This window comes from Pseudopipra pipra, chromosome 4 (assembly GCF_036250125.1).
Source record: "Pseudopipra pipra isolate bDixPip1 chromosome 4, bDixPip1.hap1, whole genome shotgun sequence".
NCBI lineage: Eukaryota > Metazoa > Chordata > Aves > Passeriformes > Pipridae > Pseudopipra > Pseudopipra pipra.
In genome coordinates this window covers 15,783,309-15,802,581 of record NC_087552.1, presented here as the reverse complement: position 1 = coordinate 15,802,581, position 19,273 = coordinate 15,783,309, and the positions used below count along the sequence as shown (strand labels likewise).

General features: G+C 39.0%; 1 protein-coding gene across 8 annotated transcripts in view; it reads left to right on the top strand.

The window, feature by feature from the left end:
* Positions 1-19,273, top strand: part of NR3C2 (nuclear receptor subfamily 3 group C member 2) — a 204,288-nt gene that overhangs the window by 36,315 nt on the left and 148,700 nt on the right. Inside the window, exon 1 of one of the 8 annotated variants that reach the window (XM_064651745.1) lies at positions 2,529-2,731. The exons of the other annotated variants lie outside the window; for them this stretch is intronic. Within the exon in view, the coding sequence (XP_064507815.1) occupies positions 2,634-2,731 (98 nt within the window). The 5' untranslated portion in view covers positions 2,529-2,633. Of the gene's footprint in view, positions 1-2,528; positions 2,732-19,273 lie in introns of those variants that run through there. 8 annotated transcript variants of the gene reach the window in all.

Genomic DNA, 19,273 nt, shown 5'->3' with positions numbered 1-19,273 from the left:
CATGTGGTGCTTCTCTGTCCCCTTGCTGCTGGGTAACTGCAGCAGTTCTAATATACGTGTAGTAGACACTGTGTCTATGAGATACTGGTGCCCTGAGTCCTGTAGTCTGCTTTGATTGGACCATCATGAGAGTTCTTGAGCAAGAGGAAGTCTTACCAGTTCTGTGAATGCAGAAATGGAGATGTGGTTTTCCTAAAACCATCCAGGGGTGACCTGCAGTTTGGGGACAGAAACTGACCCATCATCCTAAGCTGACACCTGGCCCCCTGCTGTTCCCATCAGCATCACCTATGACTGGTGGGCACCTGCCAGCTGAACCTCTCACCCTCCCCAGGAATGGGAATGGTGCCCCTGTATGCTGCTCTGGTCTGTGCCTGTCCCAGAAGGGTACATAGCAGGCAGGCCTCCAGGAAGCAAATGTGTTTGGTCATCTGTTCAGAAATCCTGTTTGGGGGAAAGTGGTGCTTGGGCTTCTTTATCCTTGTTAGGGATTGTTTGTTCTGAAGTATTTCGGTATTTTTGTTGTCCACTTGTGCGGTCTGGGAAGGAATTGGCCACATAATGTGCAGAATTTATGCTCTGTATCGAAGCAGTTTTGCTGTTGGCATCCTTGACTTTTTGTGTGAAAAGGAAGTGTACTTATTCTGTACTTGCCAAAAATCAAATACTTGTTACAGCAAGATGCATGTCAGTGATTTTCATATCTTTGCAACCTTTACTGGTATCTTGCAGAATTGGGATCTAATGTGAGACGTTTAGTAAGATGCAAAGGTCATTTAAACAAGGCTGTTGCTGACTTGCAGTACTTACTCTGGGCAATTTTACGTTCTTAGCTGGGGGGGTGGGGTGGGGGCGGTGATGGGGAAGACTGTCAGGAACTTGAAAATCAGTATTTCCAGCCCTTCCAGGACTGGAAGCAAAAGCTGTCTGTTTTATGAAAGCTAAAAATCCCTCCATTCTCTTCTATTTAAGCCGAAAATTATTTTTTTTGACTAGAGAGACTTCAAGATAGCAAAGTTTAAAGATTGAATACTATTAAATTCAGAGGTAAAAAAAGCATTTAATTTTTGGAAATCGAGCATGGAAGTCAGAGAATCCGATAAAAATGCTGCAGTTTGAAGAAAAGAAAATAACCCTGTGAAAGGAGGTGTTTTGCTTTTTTTTTTTTTTAATGTCATGAAGCTTATAGGAATATTTAGAATGTCTCCAGACATAATATGGGCAGGGTAGGACTGGAATAGTCGGAAATTCACAGAAAATTTCAAGGCTACATAATAAAACAAAGGCAGGTCACATGGATGTTCACTTCATGTAGGTGGAAGCAGTGTTCCTTTTATTTTTGTTTTAATAGTGGAAGGAGCATTCAGGCTGTACTAATTTATAATCGTTGATCCTTAACTCTCATCCATACTCTCTGTATTTACACATATGTTCTCCCTCATAATGCAGCATGGCTGTTTTCTTTGTCCTTTAATGACTTGTTTCCTCTTCAGTCATGCTTTCATTCACTTCCTTTTGGCTCTTTCTATTAACTCTAACCTATTCTAATTCCTTCTTGTTGCTGCTTTTAACCCTGTCTTTCCTTGTCTCCCCAGCCCTTAATTCCTCCCATCTTTCTGTTCCTCCTTCCTTCCTCCCTCCTGCCACTGGCTTGGATGGTTTTGCATGACCGAGATGTGGGAATATTGCATGACGCGTGTGGAATAGAGCAGTGCACTGAGAAAGTTGTCCTCAGAAGTCAGTGCTCCTTTCAGATTTCCCCATTGCTGGCAAACAACTGCTGTTACAGACTAGGAAGCCTTAGGAATGAGCCCTTGGAAGACAAGGTTCCCTGTGGCACGGTCCTGTTGAAGCCCTTCTGTAGAAGTGGGTGCTGGCATCTCTACAGCTGTAGAAGTCATGAAGCAGTAATGTGCACTCGTGCCTTGAGGAAATAGAAATATGGACCAAACTGCTTAACCCAGCACCTTATACTTCTGCTGGAGTAACTTGATTTAGTAAGTTAAAATGTCAGTGCTGTGGCTGTAGCACTGCTATTTCCTTTCTCTGCTTTCTTGACGATGGTACTACAGGGCTTTTTTAAAAACATCCACCAAAAAGGAAAGGATCACGAAAAGCATGCTCTTAATTGCACGCAGTTTTTAATATTCCTGGGATCTGTTTTGAAGGGTACATTTGACAGAGAGAAACCCAGCAGCCCCACACTGAATCCTTTGTCCTTCCTGCGGGGTGAAACAGTAGATAGCTTACTGTAAGTGTGGCTGCCTGCCAACCCGTGGCGCAGATTCTTTTTTTAATACTGTAAACTGGCAAGAAATCAAGAATTGCCGTTCTTCCTTTTATTTACTTTCCCTTCTGTATTAAAGAGCTCAGTAAATAAGAGAAAGTTAAATGTTGAGTGAAGGTTTCATACTGATTAATCATTAAATAGCAAAGAGTTATCAGATGGGGGGGGGCTTGCCCCCTTTTTTTCCATTTCTTTTTGGTTGAAACTGGAAATATCAGTTGCTTCATCTGGAATAGATTATCGCAAGGAAAAGTCTGTGCAGAGTTTGAAATGAGGACAGAGCAGAATGCATCCATCATGGATAGTTTAAAATAATCTGCAAGACTGCTTCTGATTTGATTCTTAGATGTACTTCCTCCCGATTTTCTTCAAAACTTGTGTTAGTAATGAGTACTCTGTCTCTAGAAAAGGCTTTTTTGTAAAGTGTACCCCCAGCCTCTGCTTGTAAGTATTTTCTTATTTGAACAACTAAGCTTCCTGAAATAGCTGCTGAGTTTTTTGTTTTGCTGTTATATTTAAAAGTGGTAGAGGGGTGTGGAGTTCCTTCTGCTGCTTCTCAAATCCAAGGCATGCCTTGCAAGCTACTTTGCTTTAACGCTGGAAAGGGAATCGGCATTACTGTTTTTCTGATGATTGTATCGCAAAATTACTGGCAAAATTATCCCCGAGGAAAAAAATGATGTTGATATTGATATTGTGCACATTTGAATGATTTATCTTGAGAGAAGTATATTTCTATGTGAATGACACAGAAGGTCAAATTAAATTTAAAAGTTACTGTTGCTGTTAAATTCAGTCCTAATGTGAAAAATTAGCCCACAACAGATTGTTTTAAATCCCGAAGCGTACTGTGGTTCATTCAGAGGTCAATCTTGCTTAAAACATGTTAAACATTTAGTAATATCAATGTGTATCTGACTGATGAACCTACCATATAGGTCATGAATGTACTATTAAAGGCATTGTTGAAAGAAAGCATGGATTCACGTTTTGTTTCTTTTATACTTCATGGCTAATTGGAAGTTAAGGTTTCTGGAAACGATAAGGAATATTTTTGCTTTAAAAGCAGGGGACTGTGACTGAAAAAATCTGGACTTGATCTGCCACATTTCTTGAAATAACTTGGTCAAGTCCTGGGTTTTTTGGGGGCTTTTTGTTTGTTTGGTTGGTTGGTTTTTTTCCCCTGAGTTCTTCATCTGTAAAATGGAGATAATCCCATTCCCTTACCAGACGGCAGTATGTTACAGATAAATTAATGAATGTTTGTGGGACAAAGCAGTAGTACTTAATGTATTCAGCATAAGTATTCACATTAATGATTCATGTTAAAGAATAATTGAAAAACTGCATTAACTTGAAATTTGGGAGTATGCTCTCTCAGAAGCAGAGGCTTAGTTTCCAATCTGCAATGCCCAAATGAGGGACACAAGACATATTTATGCAGGAAATTTAGTAGTTTACAAGTTTCCTTCCTTTGGTTCCTTCCTTCCTTTAGTTAGAAGGAAATTTTTTTTTCAGACTCTGCTGGGCAAGTCAGGATTTCTGAAGTAAAATATGTTCAAATATAAAACAAATATTTTTGTGGATGTTTGTGTAGGTGACTTGGCACAAAATTTAATGAGTAAATAAACTATTTCAAGATGATTAAATTTGAGACATGTTCTGATAAATTTGAGAGACGATCCAAAGAAATGAGAACAACTTTTCTAAGCAATTATTAAAAGAACCCAATCCTCTCCTGCAAAAGCACAGATCAGAAAATATCCCATTTCAATCATAGCCATCAGAAATCTCCCCCCCATTTTCCCTTTTCTTTTGAAACTGTATTTTGAGCTGATTCAAGATATGTAGGGAAGTTTTCCTGCAAAGTGACAGGTAGAACTATCACAAACTTGTTACTATTTTAGGGGTGTTGGATAAGATGCATAATTATCTTGAATACAGTTTCGATTTTGCTGCCTTTTCAATGTAGCATGCCACAGGGAAAGCACAAATTCAAGGATCTTCAAGGAAGAAATAAATAGGTAACAACTCTATTTTCACTTGTGTTTTACAGTCTTTATTTTTTATAAATGTGGTTGCTTATTTTAAGTGTTGGTGGCATTAGTTTCATCCCTGTCTTATCCACATTGGGGGAAAATAAAAAAATATCTGCACAGAGTTTGAATTATAATGTGGCCGTGTGACTTAAGAGGAGTCTACTAATACGTGTTTCTCCTTTGATACTTTGAGTACATTATCTTCAATAACTAGCAGATTTCTGTGTATATTTTTAAAATGCAGGAATAAGTGCTTGATATAAATATTACAGTGACTTCGTTTAATGAAGAACAGTGCACTGCAGTAGCATTTCAGAATTACTCTTACCATGTTCAGATAGTTCTCTTGTGGATCTCAAAAGCTCGGGTTTTGTGATTCTTTAACTATATATTTGGGAGAAACAGAAAACGGTTTTATCACTTGCTTCCTACTGACATACTCAGTTCTTACAGTAACAATTTTCCTTGGCTGTTGCAGCTGTGCCAGGAGATTGCAGATCCTGTATCTGTACGTAGACCTGATACCTCAGAAACCGTGTTTTATCCGATATGCCTGTAAGGCAATTACCATGAGTCAGATGAACCCTCCACCCCAGGTTCCTTGTTATGGGTCAGGCCAGAGCAAGACCTTTTCTGGTCAGGGAGCCAGTCTGTGAATTAATGTCAGTGAGAATTACGGGTAAAATCCCCAGCCATGGCTAGCGTCCAAAATCGGTAGCAAGACTGGTAATTTAAATGTCTGCCCCTCCTGGACAAAAATAAGCTGCTTGTGTCTCGTTCTTTCTCTCATCCTAACAAGACCGTTTCAGATTTCTCCAAATAAAACCAAGCAAATTGAAGTTGAAGGAGGAGGAAAAAGTGTGTCTTCCTCCTTCCCTTCAGTAATTTCATGTCTGTCCATGTTTTTTCCCCAGCTCCTTAAACTGGAGGAAGGATGTCCCACTCATCGTCTCTCTCAGCAGGTCACAGCGTAAGCTGCTCTCTGTTTTATCCCTCCGGCGAGGCCATGTACCACTCGCCGCATTCACTCTTTCCTTTCCTTTGCCACGTCACGTTTGATTTTCTCCTCTTGAATAGGGTCAGACCAACCACAGACCTGGCCAGCTCCCCACTCCCTTTGCAGAGCCAGGGGGTGCTGGGCAGAGCGACGCTTGCGGCCCCAGGACCTGCTTCGCCTCCCTGGCTGCCTCCTCTCCGCAGTGGCACCTGTGACAGTATCGGCCACAAAGGGATTTTCTTTATTGCATTAAGCTTGCGAGAGAAGATTTAGTAGGTGTGTCACAGTGCCATTAGCCCTTGTGACCCGGTGTCTCAGCAAATCCTTTCGTGGCTGTGAAGAATTTGTTTTAGTTTGAGCAAATTCAGCTTTGAGTATTAGAGGCATTTTGAGGGAAACTTTTCTCTACCCACGGTGCCATCTTCTTCATTCTGGGTGGCTGGACCTCCTGCTGGTATTGGAATCATTATGCCAGTCTTGAGTAACATCCCATCTGGCAATGGGAAATTCAAAAATACAATTAATTGAGTTTCCTTATATCATAGGGTTGTGAAATCTTTTCTAACAAACTTTGACACAGAAACAGAAGCCTTATGCTTGTGATAATAATGTTCATAAAAAATGTTTCGGCGTAGTCAGTGCAAAGTAACATTGCAACTTTTGGAGGACAACCACAAAATGTATTAAAAAAAAATACAAACATGTTGGCAGACACATAGGCAAAGGAAATCTATCTTTGTTGATGTTTGTATACAGTGCAGACTATTTAACGAGTTCCTTCCCTACATGAATGAGCAACATCTTGTTACAACACCTCAATATTTTTAAATAACTTAAAGGCTCTTTTCTTTGATGTGAAGTTCACTTTGCAACACCTTGGTGCCAGGGATATTATTTAATTATTATCTTTATTACAGGTATGGCCTGATTTAAATATCTGCATAAAATATCTTGTCTTTGGCACACTGGTGCTGCTTGAGCACGTGTACCTGTTTACATGAGCCACCTTCAGATGGGACGTGCTCAAAATGAAGAACAGAAAATGTTTTACTATCCTGCAGATCCTAAATGGAGCTCTGCTGAAATGTCATTGGAAGAGATGGAAGAGTCTGGGCCTAGCTTGGGAAAAAAGTGAACAAAATAGGGTATTTAGGTAGGATGCAGGGAGAAAATGCCTGCACAAATACAAAAATGAGACCTACTGGTTGCCGAATTCCAGGTGACAGGGAATAGAAATGACTTGGTCTGGGTCTTTTGGTGTGAAAATCCCTGTTTCATCTGTGACTGCAGGGTTTTGTTTTGGTTTTTTTTTTTTTTTTTTTTTTTTAGGAATTGCTCATTCGTAGGATCATGGGTTGGGTTGGAAGGGACATCAAAGATCATCCACTTTTAACCCCTCTACCATGGACAGGGATACCCTCCACTGAACCAGGTTGCTCAAAGCCCCATCCAGGCTGGCCTTGAACACTTCCAGTGATGGGGCTTCCACAGCTTTTCTGGGCAACCTGTTCCCGAGCCTCACCACCCTCACAGTAAAGAGTTTTTCCTAATGTATCATTATGCCTGGGGTATTAGATTCTACGCAGATATACAGGAGAGCTTTTTAGTGATCTTTGGAAAAATCATCAGAGGAAGGGATATCAGTGTCTCTCACCTCAGTAAGACCTGCTGCCCATATTGGGGTCTGAGGTCCAGTCACTGCCTTTAAGGCATTCCTGCATTTTTTCACAGGTGAGCATCCAGGATCTAGCGTCAATCCCAGAGCAAGTGCACTTGACTGCAAGTAATTCCTTTTGATCCCATAAATCTTTATTTAGGCAGAGGCAGAGACTTGCTCTGGCCATGTGATCAGGAAAGTGGCTCACAAGTTCCAGCTCCTATTCCAAAGACTTTTCATAAACTTGACATGCATCATGGCTGGGCTTCGCGAACGAACATTTGGGAGGGCCTCTACCCACGTTTGTTGCAAGCGTGTTGGTGGCTAAGAAGGCCAATACGAGATAGGCATGTCCAGTTGCAAGATGCTTTTGAGAAAGCACGCAGGATCACCCTTGAGGAGAAAAGACAACGCAGAAAGAATCGTGCCTTGCAGAATATACCATCTGAGGAGTCTTTCTGCTGTGCCTTTTGACATGCATTAGCTATTGGATAAAATGTGGACCCAAAGAGAAAGGATGTACTGCTAGGATAATTTTAATTGCCAGACGTGGGAAGGATTTAAGACCTGTTCCCAGCATTTTTTTCTCATAACAAATGCACAAAGCTTTCTACTTAGCTTGATAATTTTGGGGGATGTTACTCTGAAGTTTTCATTCTCCTTGTACATTGCTTAGGAAGAATAAGCACATAACTTTTGGCTATGGATGCTTGTTGGAATTAATGGAATTTTATGCTGTTTAATTGAGATAATCAAAAGGTCAAATAATCTTGTGAATTGTTTCATCTTTAGTTTCATCTTTAGTACAGTGACTGTGGTCCCTGGGGTTGTTATGGTTCTTTTACCATCTGGCACTGTGACAAGAATACCCTGTCTTGTATTGCTCTACATGATGAAAAAAATAGACAAATAAATAGGATTTATCAGTTTTCTTTATGAGGCTTTTCCACAGGGCAAGTGATTTTATTTTAGCCTGTACAAGACAGACCAAGATAAGGAAAAAAACCTGTATTTTTCTCTCTTGCTTTCCCAGATCCGGTGTAAATGAAACAAGACTGATATGCACTCACAGATCTTTAAAATGCTTTAACAGTTTTTCTTTGGCTTTCTGAAGAGAAGATTCTGGTCCTGTTGTTAGTTCTGCAGAAGGAATTTTTTTTTTTTTAAATAATTTTGAATGCCCTTGGGCCCTCTTACATAGAACTCTATAATTCTTCACGACAAGAACCTTGCACGAGGCTTTTTGAGGTGGGAACCTTTCTTTTTAATTAGGTTGCAGATAAAGCAAAGGTTCAGTTTAGTCATGTTAATCTGTTGGAAGTTTCTTCAGTGACTTTTCCCATCAATAATATATTGTATGTCAAGGTCAAAAGTATCACTGTTCTTCGAAAATGAACATATAACCTTTTGTTTAAGGAAGTAGTAGTCTGCTTTAAAAGAGGCTTATACAAAAGATTAAATTGGTAGAACCAGGAATTCAGGGTAAATCAAAAGGCTTTTTATCCGTGTGAAGACATTCCATTTAACACTCAGATGAGGTTTTCCACTTTGCATGATTAGGCAAATGCAAATTGAGTAACAGAAGTCAGGATCAGACACATTTTGAAGGTTTATTTTTAAGGTGTATTGTTCTTTCTAGGAGAATATGCTTCATATAAATACCAGATCTGTCAGTAAACTGCAAAATCAACTTCTCGTCTTACTTAAAAGATGACTTTGTATTAAAGGCAATGTAACAGCATTAAAACAGTGTTTACCATAAAGAGAAATGCTATGTCATGCTATATTTAACTGTTTTGTAAGAGTCAAGCTGTTGTGATGAGAAAATTTCAATAAAGTTTCTAATATTAAAATATATTTTGCAAGTCTGTAACCTTCTTTGGCATCTATCAGTTGGAATTATATACTGGTGGTCTTCTTGGAAAGAGGCATGGAAGTTTTTAATAATTTTCAGAATATGGATAGAATTATAGATTTCTTATTATAAGAAGGGTACCAGTTGCATTTTTTTAGTGTAGAGACAGTTAAAAGCAGGTCATCACAGATCAGCATGTATGTGTATTTGTGAGGTGAAAAGTAGCTGTTTGCTACATGAAAGATATTAAGGTTAGAAATGTGCAGATGACAGTTTCCTTATGTCTATAGCTTTATGCTTAGAGGCCTGATTCTGTACTTGTACCCAGAGAGCAATAAGCAGAGTGGGATGTAACTGAGAAGATGCTTCAGGACCAATCCCGTGGGAAGAGCTGGTTCAGCCCCAGTCACCCTTTGGGGCATGGCACGTTCTGAAAGGCATATGCTGGATGCAGGAGGATCGCTGCTTCAGGAGAGCGGTCAGGCTCTCAGGCAAGGGTGAGTTTCGCTGGGCACAGGTGTATCTGCGTGAACGTTTCGCTGTGGGTTAGGAGTGTACTTCTGAAGCAAGTCCGCTCATTGTCCCCGCTTCCTGCCGACGTGCACATGTGTCCGAGCGGGCTCCGAGTGCGCAGTCAAGTTTCGTTTTGGGTGCTGCTAAACCAGAAGATGTTTTCAACTTCAGCCCATTCAGTCAGCGGGACCGGTCTGGTTCAAGCTGAAAGTGAAACCATCTGACTGAACTGTGGACTCTGGGTGTCCTATTTGTCCTCAAGGTCAACTCTTATGGAGCTGCATGACTGGATGTTGTCATAGCCTATCCTGTCTCAGCCAGGGACTGGCAGCAGATGCCTAGTGAAGACAGTAAAAGGCAAGCATGTAATAGTGCTTTCCCAGTATATTTTCCCAGCTTTCAGCAATCTGCATCTCACAAACTTCCTGAAGCAGAGATAGTATCTTCAGTTTAATAGCCCTTGATAGATTTTTCTTCCATTAGTTTGTCTTACTGTTTTTAAAACCATGTGCATTTTTATCATCCACAATATCCTGTGCAGTGAGTCCTAAGGTAGAACAATATATGTGTAAAGATGTACCTTCTTTTGTTTTGAATTTACTACCTGATAATTTCATTTGATGCTCCTTTGTTCTTATCTTGTAAGAGACAAATGATTCCTTACCCACTGCCTTTATGGTGCTCCATTTATCACAGATCTCTTTGATACCACCTTGATTGTTTGTCTTCCAGGCTGGAAAATCCATGTCTGTTTAGTTCCTTGATCAGAACCCATTTCATACCTTTGATCATCCTTGTTCTTCTGTCTGCCTTTCCTTGTTCTGTTAGGTCTTGCTGGGATTGGAGGACTGTGTGCAAGCTAGATAGCATATTCAGTGTGTGGCATCTGTCGTTTAAGTGCTGGCTTAAGGGTGTATTCTGTGGTGGTCTACATTCCTCATAATTTTTAACAATATTTGAATTTTTTTTTATTAATACTGCTGAAACTAAACCATCATTTTCTTATGGATGTCCCTGATGAAGGCAGGATCTTTCCCTGTGGTGGTAACAGCTCACCCAGAGCTGGTATTGGATACATAGGGTTGGAGTTGTTTTCCTCCCCACCCATCCTCCCCACCACTCCCTACAATTCTTTATACCTGCCAACACTGAGATTTGTCTTCCATTTTACAATTTATTCCTTTGCTATATGAGATCATTTGCAGTTTTCTCAGTAAGCCTCCATCCGTATTGCTATGAGTGACTTGGTATCAGTAGGGTACTCTTTCTGCACACCATTCTTCCATCTTTACCAACCCATTTATTCAACTGTGTACTACAAAACTCCTGTGGACCACTGGTAGTGACCTCCTTTTATAGAGAAACTGAATGTTTAATACTATTTTTTTAATTTCCCATCTTTTAACTAGTTAGTTATTTGTTTGGAAATCAAACAAGTGGATTGATTGGATCATGTTTGTCCTCACACACATTGATTCTCTAGCAATGTTAATGGATTTATGAAGCAATTTTTCAAATGCTGTGTGGACTCTTCCCCAGCATGTGGTATCTAGCTCTCTGTTCTTTGTAACAGTTCCTATCAATTCGCTCAATGTGTACGTCAAATTAATTGTTTTGTAGTTTTCTGGATCCTCCTGAGAGCCCTATTAGGAGATTGGCAATGTGTGTGCTATCTCACACTTCTCTGGTACAGAGATGGGTTTAAATAAGATTATCATGAGCAGTAATAGCTCAGCTGTGTGTACGTGAGTTCCTGCGAAAGTTGAGGGAACACCATCTCACGTTTGTGGTCTGTTACTTATCGTTTTGTCTGTATTTCTCTGCTGACTTTTATCACTGGTGCTTAAATTTCAGGCTGATTCTCAACCCACAGACTAAAGAAATCCTCCACTCAGGCTTCATCTACCTAACCTCTTTCATAGCAAGCGCAGAGCAAAACAATTGTTTAGTTTTGTTGTTGTTGAGGGAGGTTGGTTTGGTTTGGTTTATTTCTCTTTCTGCTTCAGTCTATTTAACTCTGTGTAGATTCATAGGCAGACCCATGCCAAAGTTTGTTTTCATATAGAGATATGTTAGATTATCCAGAGACAGAATGGATAGACTTTGCTCCTCTGGTACTGTCCATCAGCTTCCTGTTCCCTTTAACCCCGACAAGAAGGGACCAGAGCAGAACTCAAGCTGAAATCTGTGAGTGAACCTCCTTCGATAATGCACTGGTGAGGTGGAGAAACTTGAAAAACTTGTGTGGGCTTTTTCTGTTGTTCATTGCTGTTTGTGTTGAGTGGGGGTTTTTTTCTTTTGGTGGTTGTGTTTGGTTGGAGTTTTGGAGTAGGTTTTTTTGCCGTTGTTGTTGTGTTTTAATTCTCTTTAATATTTCCTTTAAAGACAGCTAGGAAACTAAACATGGCAGTTATCTTAGTGCAACATTATGATTTCATAATTAAAGTCACAATGGCAGGAAATGCAGAAGTTTAGGTTTCGGTAGCAATATTAGCTACATATGGACTGTTTTCACTTCCTGCCTTTCATAATCAATTCTTATTTACATACTTTGTGACCTACATTAAGAGCTGAGAGTCTGGAAAAACATGATGATTTTTACCCTAGTGGTGTTCCTGACAAGTGCTTGTGTGTAAAATCAGTTTTCTAGTAAAGAATTCAGATGCGAGAAGTGTGAGTGAGTTACTGTATTTTGTGTATGAAGTTTACGAACTTGGAAGTGAATGCAGACTTCTGAGTCCTCCCCCAAGGTTAAAATGCTTGCTTTTATTTCCAATAATATCAGTAACTTTGCTGAGATTCTCAGTAAGAAACATCCCTGTAAGCAGTGTAGAGCAAGGAGGAGAATAAAGGTGTTTGGATTATGAATGACTCTCCAAGAAGGAGATCTAAAGGTTGAAGAAAGGGTGAATACTTTAAATTCCCTGGTAGACAAGGGCATGTCTTGAGAGAGGCTGGAATTATCTGTAGGGAGACAACAGGTGACTCACAGATAACTATGTGGAGCTTTGTTTGTCAAGGGGACTGGGTAAAAATGAGCTGCCATCTTAGGCACAAGGTCATTTCAGACTATGCTAATAAGTTAGAGATCATACACTGCAGGAAAGCAGCATATGAAACCATTTAATGTGCCCTGTGTGTTAAAGCAATAGGCATGAACAAACAGGGTGGGAAAATAAATGGGTTTGAAACACGTTTTTTTTGTTTTCAGTTAGCTCATATAGAGGAAGCCTGTTGGGAATCTGCATGATGGGAATTTTAGTTGTATTGCTCTCCCCTAACACAGGTGACAGACTGCAAGAACCTGGAAATGGAAAGATTTGTGACAAACCTAGGGCTGAGGAGTGAGGCAGAGGAGCAGCTGAAGACTGGCTTTGAGGCTGAAGTCTTCAAAGTTCAGGGACTGTATAAAAACTAGGGTTAACTTCACCAAAACCACTAGAATTTTTCAGGACTGGAAACAGAAGGCAATGATTTGAGAAACTGAAGTTACAGGTTGCAGACCAAGGATCTTGGCAGATACTTGTGAGGAGGGTCTTCGTGCCTTCAGATATTGTTTATACTGCGTATGGTTGTATCATGGCTGGAATAATCAGAGCACTGTGGGATTTTTTTTTTTATAGTTGTCCCACAGTTGTAACTCAGTAGTGAGTGTATGGTGTGTAGAGCCATTCTTTTTCTGTCTTCTGTCATTTTTCAAGTAACCTCAAGTGTGACTCCTTTATAATATGAATGGTATATTTTTCCAGTTGTGATGTAATGGTTTGGCTAGTGGCTAAGATAATGAGCTGAAGGACCTAAGTTGATGATCTCATCTTTCAGCCTGCCAGCCTTTCTGAAATTTTTTGCTAATCACTGCTCATACATGAATACTCACTCAACTAGAATATTGCTTGGTACTTCAAAATTTTTCGTATCAAGCAGGGGGTGAATTTTATAATGAATCAAATCAGACTTTCTATTATTTGAAAGAATTTTCTTGTACCTCCCTTCTTCACTTGATAGCTTTAGAGAATTTTTGAGCAGTGAAGGTCAGGCACAGTGTTCGATGGGAAAAAAAAAAAAGATTTATTTCTGAGGAGAGTTTACATCTGATTGTGCAGAGCCTCTCAGTGTGCTAAAACTGCTGTATGGCGTATTTCATAAAAGTAATATTTTAGTAAAGGAGGATCTTGTATGACAGTGGTTTTCATCATTGTTGAGAAACAGTGACGTTCCTCTTTTGGGCGAGAGCCACAGCAAAGATTTGTGGAATGACTGTTTATATACTCAGAGTATTCGTGCACTTGTGGGTTTTTTTTGTTCGTGTTTGTTTTTCCAGAGTTGACTGAATCAAATTGATTTAACTCTGCATGCAATATGTAGATGTTTTGGTAGGTATATTAAAGGTCTGCATTCATGCCACAGACGGATTTTTGGACTAAACTGAGGCATCCAAGCTAGCGATGCAGCTGCTGTGGTCTCTATCTGTAATCCATAGAAGCAGGGAGGTACTGCCAGAGGGTAATTTGCAGGTGCCTTTGTTTCTGTTCTCAGTGCCCAGATAATGAAGAAGAGAGCAAATCACTTCCCTTCTTTTTTAATTCTGAAGTACTGTCATCTTTTCAGCAGTGGGATTTGGCTTCCTACCTCCAGAGAGGTTTGCTCAGTCACAGCCTAGTCTGTGTAGGATGCTGTTCTCATACTGTTGTTTTTTCTTGTTAGAGCTTTGATAATGTGACTGTCAGGTTGGCATCTTGCTCTGTTTTGTATCTACAACGAGCAGAGCTTCATTTTTGCATCTCTGTCATGTACTAATGAACTGAGTCTTGAATTCTGCTGTTGCTCCTTGAAAACTAAGTGCCAAATTTGTTTCCACACAAAGCTCCTTCACTCAAGATGTGAAGTAGATTCAGATGTGCTAGCATATACACTTTGTAAAGTTTGTCTTTCCCTGTTTTCTGGCTACTGATGAAAAAATTTGATTGCAAATCACTTTCTGACTATGCAGACTTCCTCCATACAGAGGTTTGTAAGAGCAATGGGATGGATTTTTATCACTGGTAAATATTCTCAGTAGCATATGGCACTTGCAAACTTTAAACACTAATAAAATGCAAACTTTAGAAAGATGCCAATATAAGGAGGGATGTTAACTTCCAAACAATTTTGCCCTTAAATTAGTTCAGAAATTGTAATATTCAGGAACAATGTCTTTACTAATGGTGTGTTATGGATTGCTTTGTTTGTGTTGTGCTCTACAAACATGGCCATATGATATTTGTAATGTGACTGGACTTCTGTAATTTTGCTGCTCTTTCTAAAATTGAACATTGAAAACACATTAAAGGAGTCTGCAAATAGCCTTGCTGTTATCAAGTGAGAAGTCTGGTGACAGTCTCTGATGCTTTTTGAACGAGCTGTGGAAGGGATGACGTGGCTTAAGGTCAGCGTTTCGGATGAGTGTTGTTAGAAGAGTTGAGCTACAGAACATACTAAGATTTTTTTTTGAGAACTGGGTAGTTGATCCATTTCAGGGGCTACATCCTCAATACTTAATTGGAAACCAAGTGCTGATCTTTTTGGATACAGCAGATTACCCCTTTTTAGTGCCTTACACGTACACTACTTATGTTTGTTTTAGCTAAATTAGCAGGTGAATTTTGCCTGCCCTTTTTGGTCACCCACCACTTAGACATACTTCCACTTAAGTGAGAGATGCAAGGGTGGAGTATTGCTCTCCTTATGTTGCCTGTGCTATTTATGAAAGTGAATAGCCTCGATTCCCCAATTTCTGACTGATTAAATTTCTGTAATTATTTACAGTTTTATGAAAATCAAACAGTATGAGCGGCCTAATCTCTTTTTATAAAAATGATGACAGGACAGGATTACCTCTAGTAGGAGAGAGCTGAGCTTGGTTACTTGAAAGGTCCCTCCAAGTCTTATGTTTTATGTTTTTGGCTAGAGGACAAAGATGACCTGCCTGCATGAAGGAAGTTCATGTTGTCAACAGAGTCATATACCTGGGAGGAGCCTGTGAGAGGGGGGCTTTTCTTTGCAGAGGAAAATGGAAGTTTGTCCACAATTCCCTACAGTTCCCTACAAATTTTTCCTACAAGTCAGCTTAACTGCACCTTACTTTACATAAATAAGAGTTTGAGACTTTTAAAATATATTATTTTATTTTATTTGTTTTCCAATGATTTTTATTTGGTCCTGGATTTTATTCTTTTATAGGTCAGTGAAAGATGTGGTGAACTTTGGAAGTTCATTAGAAGTGTTGTTGTTAGGTTTCCTATGTTTTAATTCAGATGTAAATCTCAATGGGAAAAATGGTGCTTCTGCTATAATAGTGATATTTCCAAAAATGAAAGTGCCTCTTAAAGGTCATTGATTTTATTAATCACTTATTGTTCTTCACACATGCACTTTTCATTTCATTGACAGGGATCAATTAGAAGCTGAATTTTGCCTTGAAATAAGAAAATGAAAAATATTTTGAGTGCTCTAAGTGTATCCTTATATATTCCCATATATTTTATAGCAATTTTGATATTTTCTCCAATAAAACATAAAGAGACATGTCAAATGATAGGAAACAGTAATGCATTCAAGAGTACTGAGTAAACAGTCTGTGTTCATCAAGGAAAGGGAGGAATATATGTGTGTAAAAGAGATCTTAAAACCTTCAGGCAGCATTTGCACTGTTTTGATTTCAGTGAAAGATCAAGTGAGTTTTAAAAGAAAAAGTTCATAGTATTTACCGAAGTGTTGATCTTAATAATGGAATGCATTTGTGTAGTTTGTAAAATCCATTCTTTATTCCATTGAATATTATATATTTAGAAGTATAAAATACAAATGCATTAAGAAAGCACACAATCAAAATGGTAGGAAATACTGCTGTTCTGGGTAAACTAAGAAAATATTTGCATTCTCCGCTAGCCAAACATCACCCTTTTACCAATAAAGATGAAAACATATTATCTGAGTCATTGTACTTCAGTTGCTAATTCAACATTTTTCATTAAAATGAAAGTGCTTAACAGTGAAAATAAGAACTAAGAAAAGGAACGTCACGTAAGGGTTAATGAGATTATTGATAAAATGTTAGTTCATAATGCTTTTTCTATAATATGTTCTCAGACATCCTTTGATATGAGAAAAAATAACTAAAAGTTAATCTAGAATTTCATCTGAATAAAAATGCAGCTTTGCTCCTTATCACTTCAGTAAAAGCATTTTAACAAAATCTTTTTTTTTTTTCTTCACAGAGCAGGGGGAGCTTAGGATATATTTGGAGATGATTAATTTTCCATGGCAAAAGCTAAAGTTGAAATAAATATTTTGAAAAAACCAAGGACTAACCAACATTCTTGGGTTGTGTACGAGATATTTCAAGGTATATCGGTTTGGTTTTAGTTCAGGTTTTGGTGTGTTAGTTGTCTCTCCTGAGTCGTGTTCGCTCTTACTTACCAGCTGTGATGAAAGACTTAAAAGTTCAATATGCTTCCACACGAGAACTTGCTGGCAAAATAATAGCGGTCTTTGGCCGGAGTCTGAGTCCCAGCTGTTCAGTCATATCTAAACTCATGGGAGGAAAAAAATGGAGGTCAGTTTTCAAAATACTGAGAACCCATATAATATGTAAGATTATTAGTTACTTGTCTTTTAACCCTTTTGAAGTAGACACACATTTTTGGAAGGATTTACTTCTTAGGAGCTCCTCTTAAAAATTACTGAGCAGTAGAAGGGTGTAGAAAGACACTTAAAGCATTGTGCTTTGTGGCTGTATTAAATACTTCGCTCGCAAAGAAAATCACAGAGAGAAAGTACAGACCAGCGTGGTGTTTTCATGTCATTCAGTCCCCACATGCATACAGATACTGCTCTTTCTCGGGTTAATATTTCTGATGTGCTTTTCAAAATGGAATTTAAATACTCCTGGAGTATTTTCATTTTTCATGCTGTTTCCTGTGTCTAATCCCACGGGATGGGATGTAGAACCGCTAGTAAAGTTTGTTTGTTTTTGTAGGCTTAGGGGGGTAGGTGGGGGTTAGTTGCATTTCCTTAGGCATTGTTAACTATGTGTTTAAACATTGGAGCTGGGCCAAGAAGTTCCACCTCATAATTACATTTGTGGTTTAGTGGCAGGACATATTACCACTGCCTTTAATAGCAGATATGGGAGAACACACAGAAAAACCCTCTTATAAGTCTGTGAAGCACAGACCTCAGGGATAAAGACCTGGTTTTGAATATGAAAATCACATTCCTAAATTTACTTTCAGTGCTTAAGGGAGATAATAGAACTAATGGTTGATTAATGAGGTGATTTTATGAAGGATTGTTTGAAATATCTTAATTCTGAGTTACAAAGTAATATATTAGAGTAGTAATAACAAGAATGAGGATGTGTTACAGTAGGCCAAGTTGTTGACTTTCAGATTATTTCTGTTCTATTTCGACAAAAAAAGTAGCATCATTACAAATACTGGAAGATGTGTGTTCAGAGCAGTCCTCCTGAAGCCCTAAATATTGAAACAAGGGTTATTTTTCCTTTATTTCTTCATATTTAATTTCTGGACATTGTAATCCTCTACATTCTGTGTCTCTAGCATAGCAGCCATAGGGAACACAAAATGTCAAGCCACCAAAAGGAGTTTTCCTGCATTTAATGTGCTAGTGGCTGTCATGCTGCATTCAGTAGGACCTCCCCAACTGCTCTGCCAGAAGAGGAGCTCCCAGAGATGTGATCTGACTCACCTGAGAGTCAGAGTTCTTCCCTTTTCTGGGGCCAGCAAAGCTAACACATACATAATAAAATACAGAGAGCTGTGCAAAAGCAAGAGGGTAAATAATCCCCTAGTATATATTAGTGGCACAAGTCAACTAGTCGTGGATGGAGCCACTCCTTAGCACCAGGAGGAGGGAATTAGTAGGTACTTCATTCCTGTTTCTACAAACCAAAACCAAGAGGTGCTGTACCTACAAATGAGAAGGGGTCTTTTTGTCCCAGCATGTTCCTGTTCCAAGAGGCCAAGATGCAGCAGGAATTCAATGTTCATGGAAAAAGCAAATGATAAGTTATGTTATTAGTTATTATTTTGCTGGGCTTGTTTGATGAGTTCATCACCGGTAGAACAGTTTCCTCTTCTGTCTGGGCATTAGAAAGTGTCAATTAGATACTTCTTAAGTATCTCTTAGAAATTTTCATGGGCCTGTGCTAGCATTATTTCTATTAACATGCAATTAAACAAGTAATTCTTCACATAAGTTAAGTCTCAATCAGAATTAATGAAAAAAAAAGGGACTTAATGTTATCCCAAGTTGGTTAACGTTTTTAGGATTATGTTGTTCTGTATTTGCACACCTCAAGCAGATCAATGTCTTCACTTTTGTGTTGGTTCAGCAACAGTCTTCATCACAGTTGTGTCCAAGGATGAAATCTTAGGGTCTGGATTCTCAAGGTATGCAGACACATGCAGATGACAACAGTCCTAGTCAAATTTTTTTAAGTTATTTATGCAGAGTGGATGGGCTTACTAATGATATAGGCATCCAGCCCATTTAGACTTTTTTATTCCCTGTATGTGAATTTTGGGGTATTGCAAAAAACTTGTAAATCCAGCCCTAGAGGGCCCATAGAAGCACATTAAACTTTCTAACCCATATTTGTTACATACTTCACTTTTAATAGGGAGCAGCATCAGTTTTTGTGCCTCCCAAACTGTTTGGCCTTGATCTGGGAGATGGACTAGATTACTCTCTCTGTTTGTGAAATGGATGTTTTAATAACAGCATGAATTTAGTTGAGAAAGCACAAGTCACTATTGGATTTGAGGCATAGTTTACCCCAGTCTGGGCTTAATTCAGCATGTAATTAAACACATTTATAACTTTAAGCATATGAATAGTTCTAATTAAATTACCAGGTCTCAAT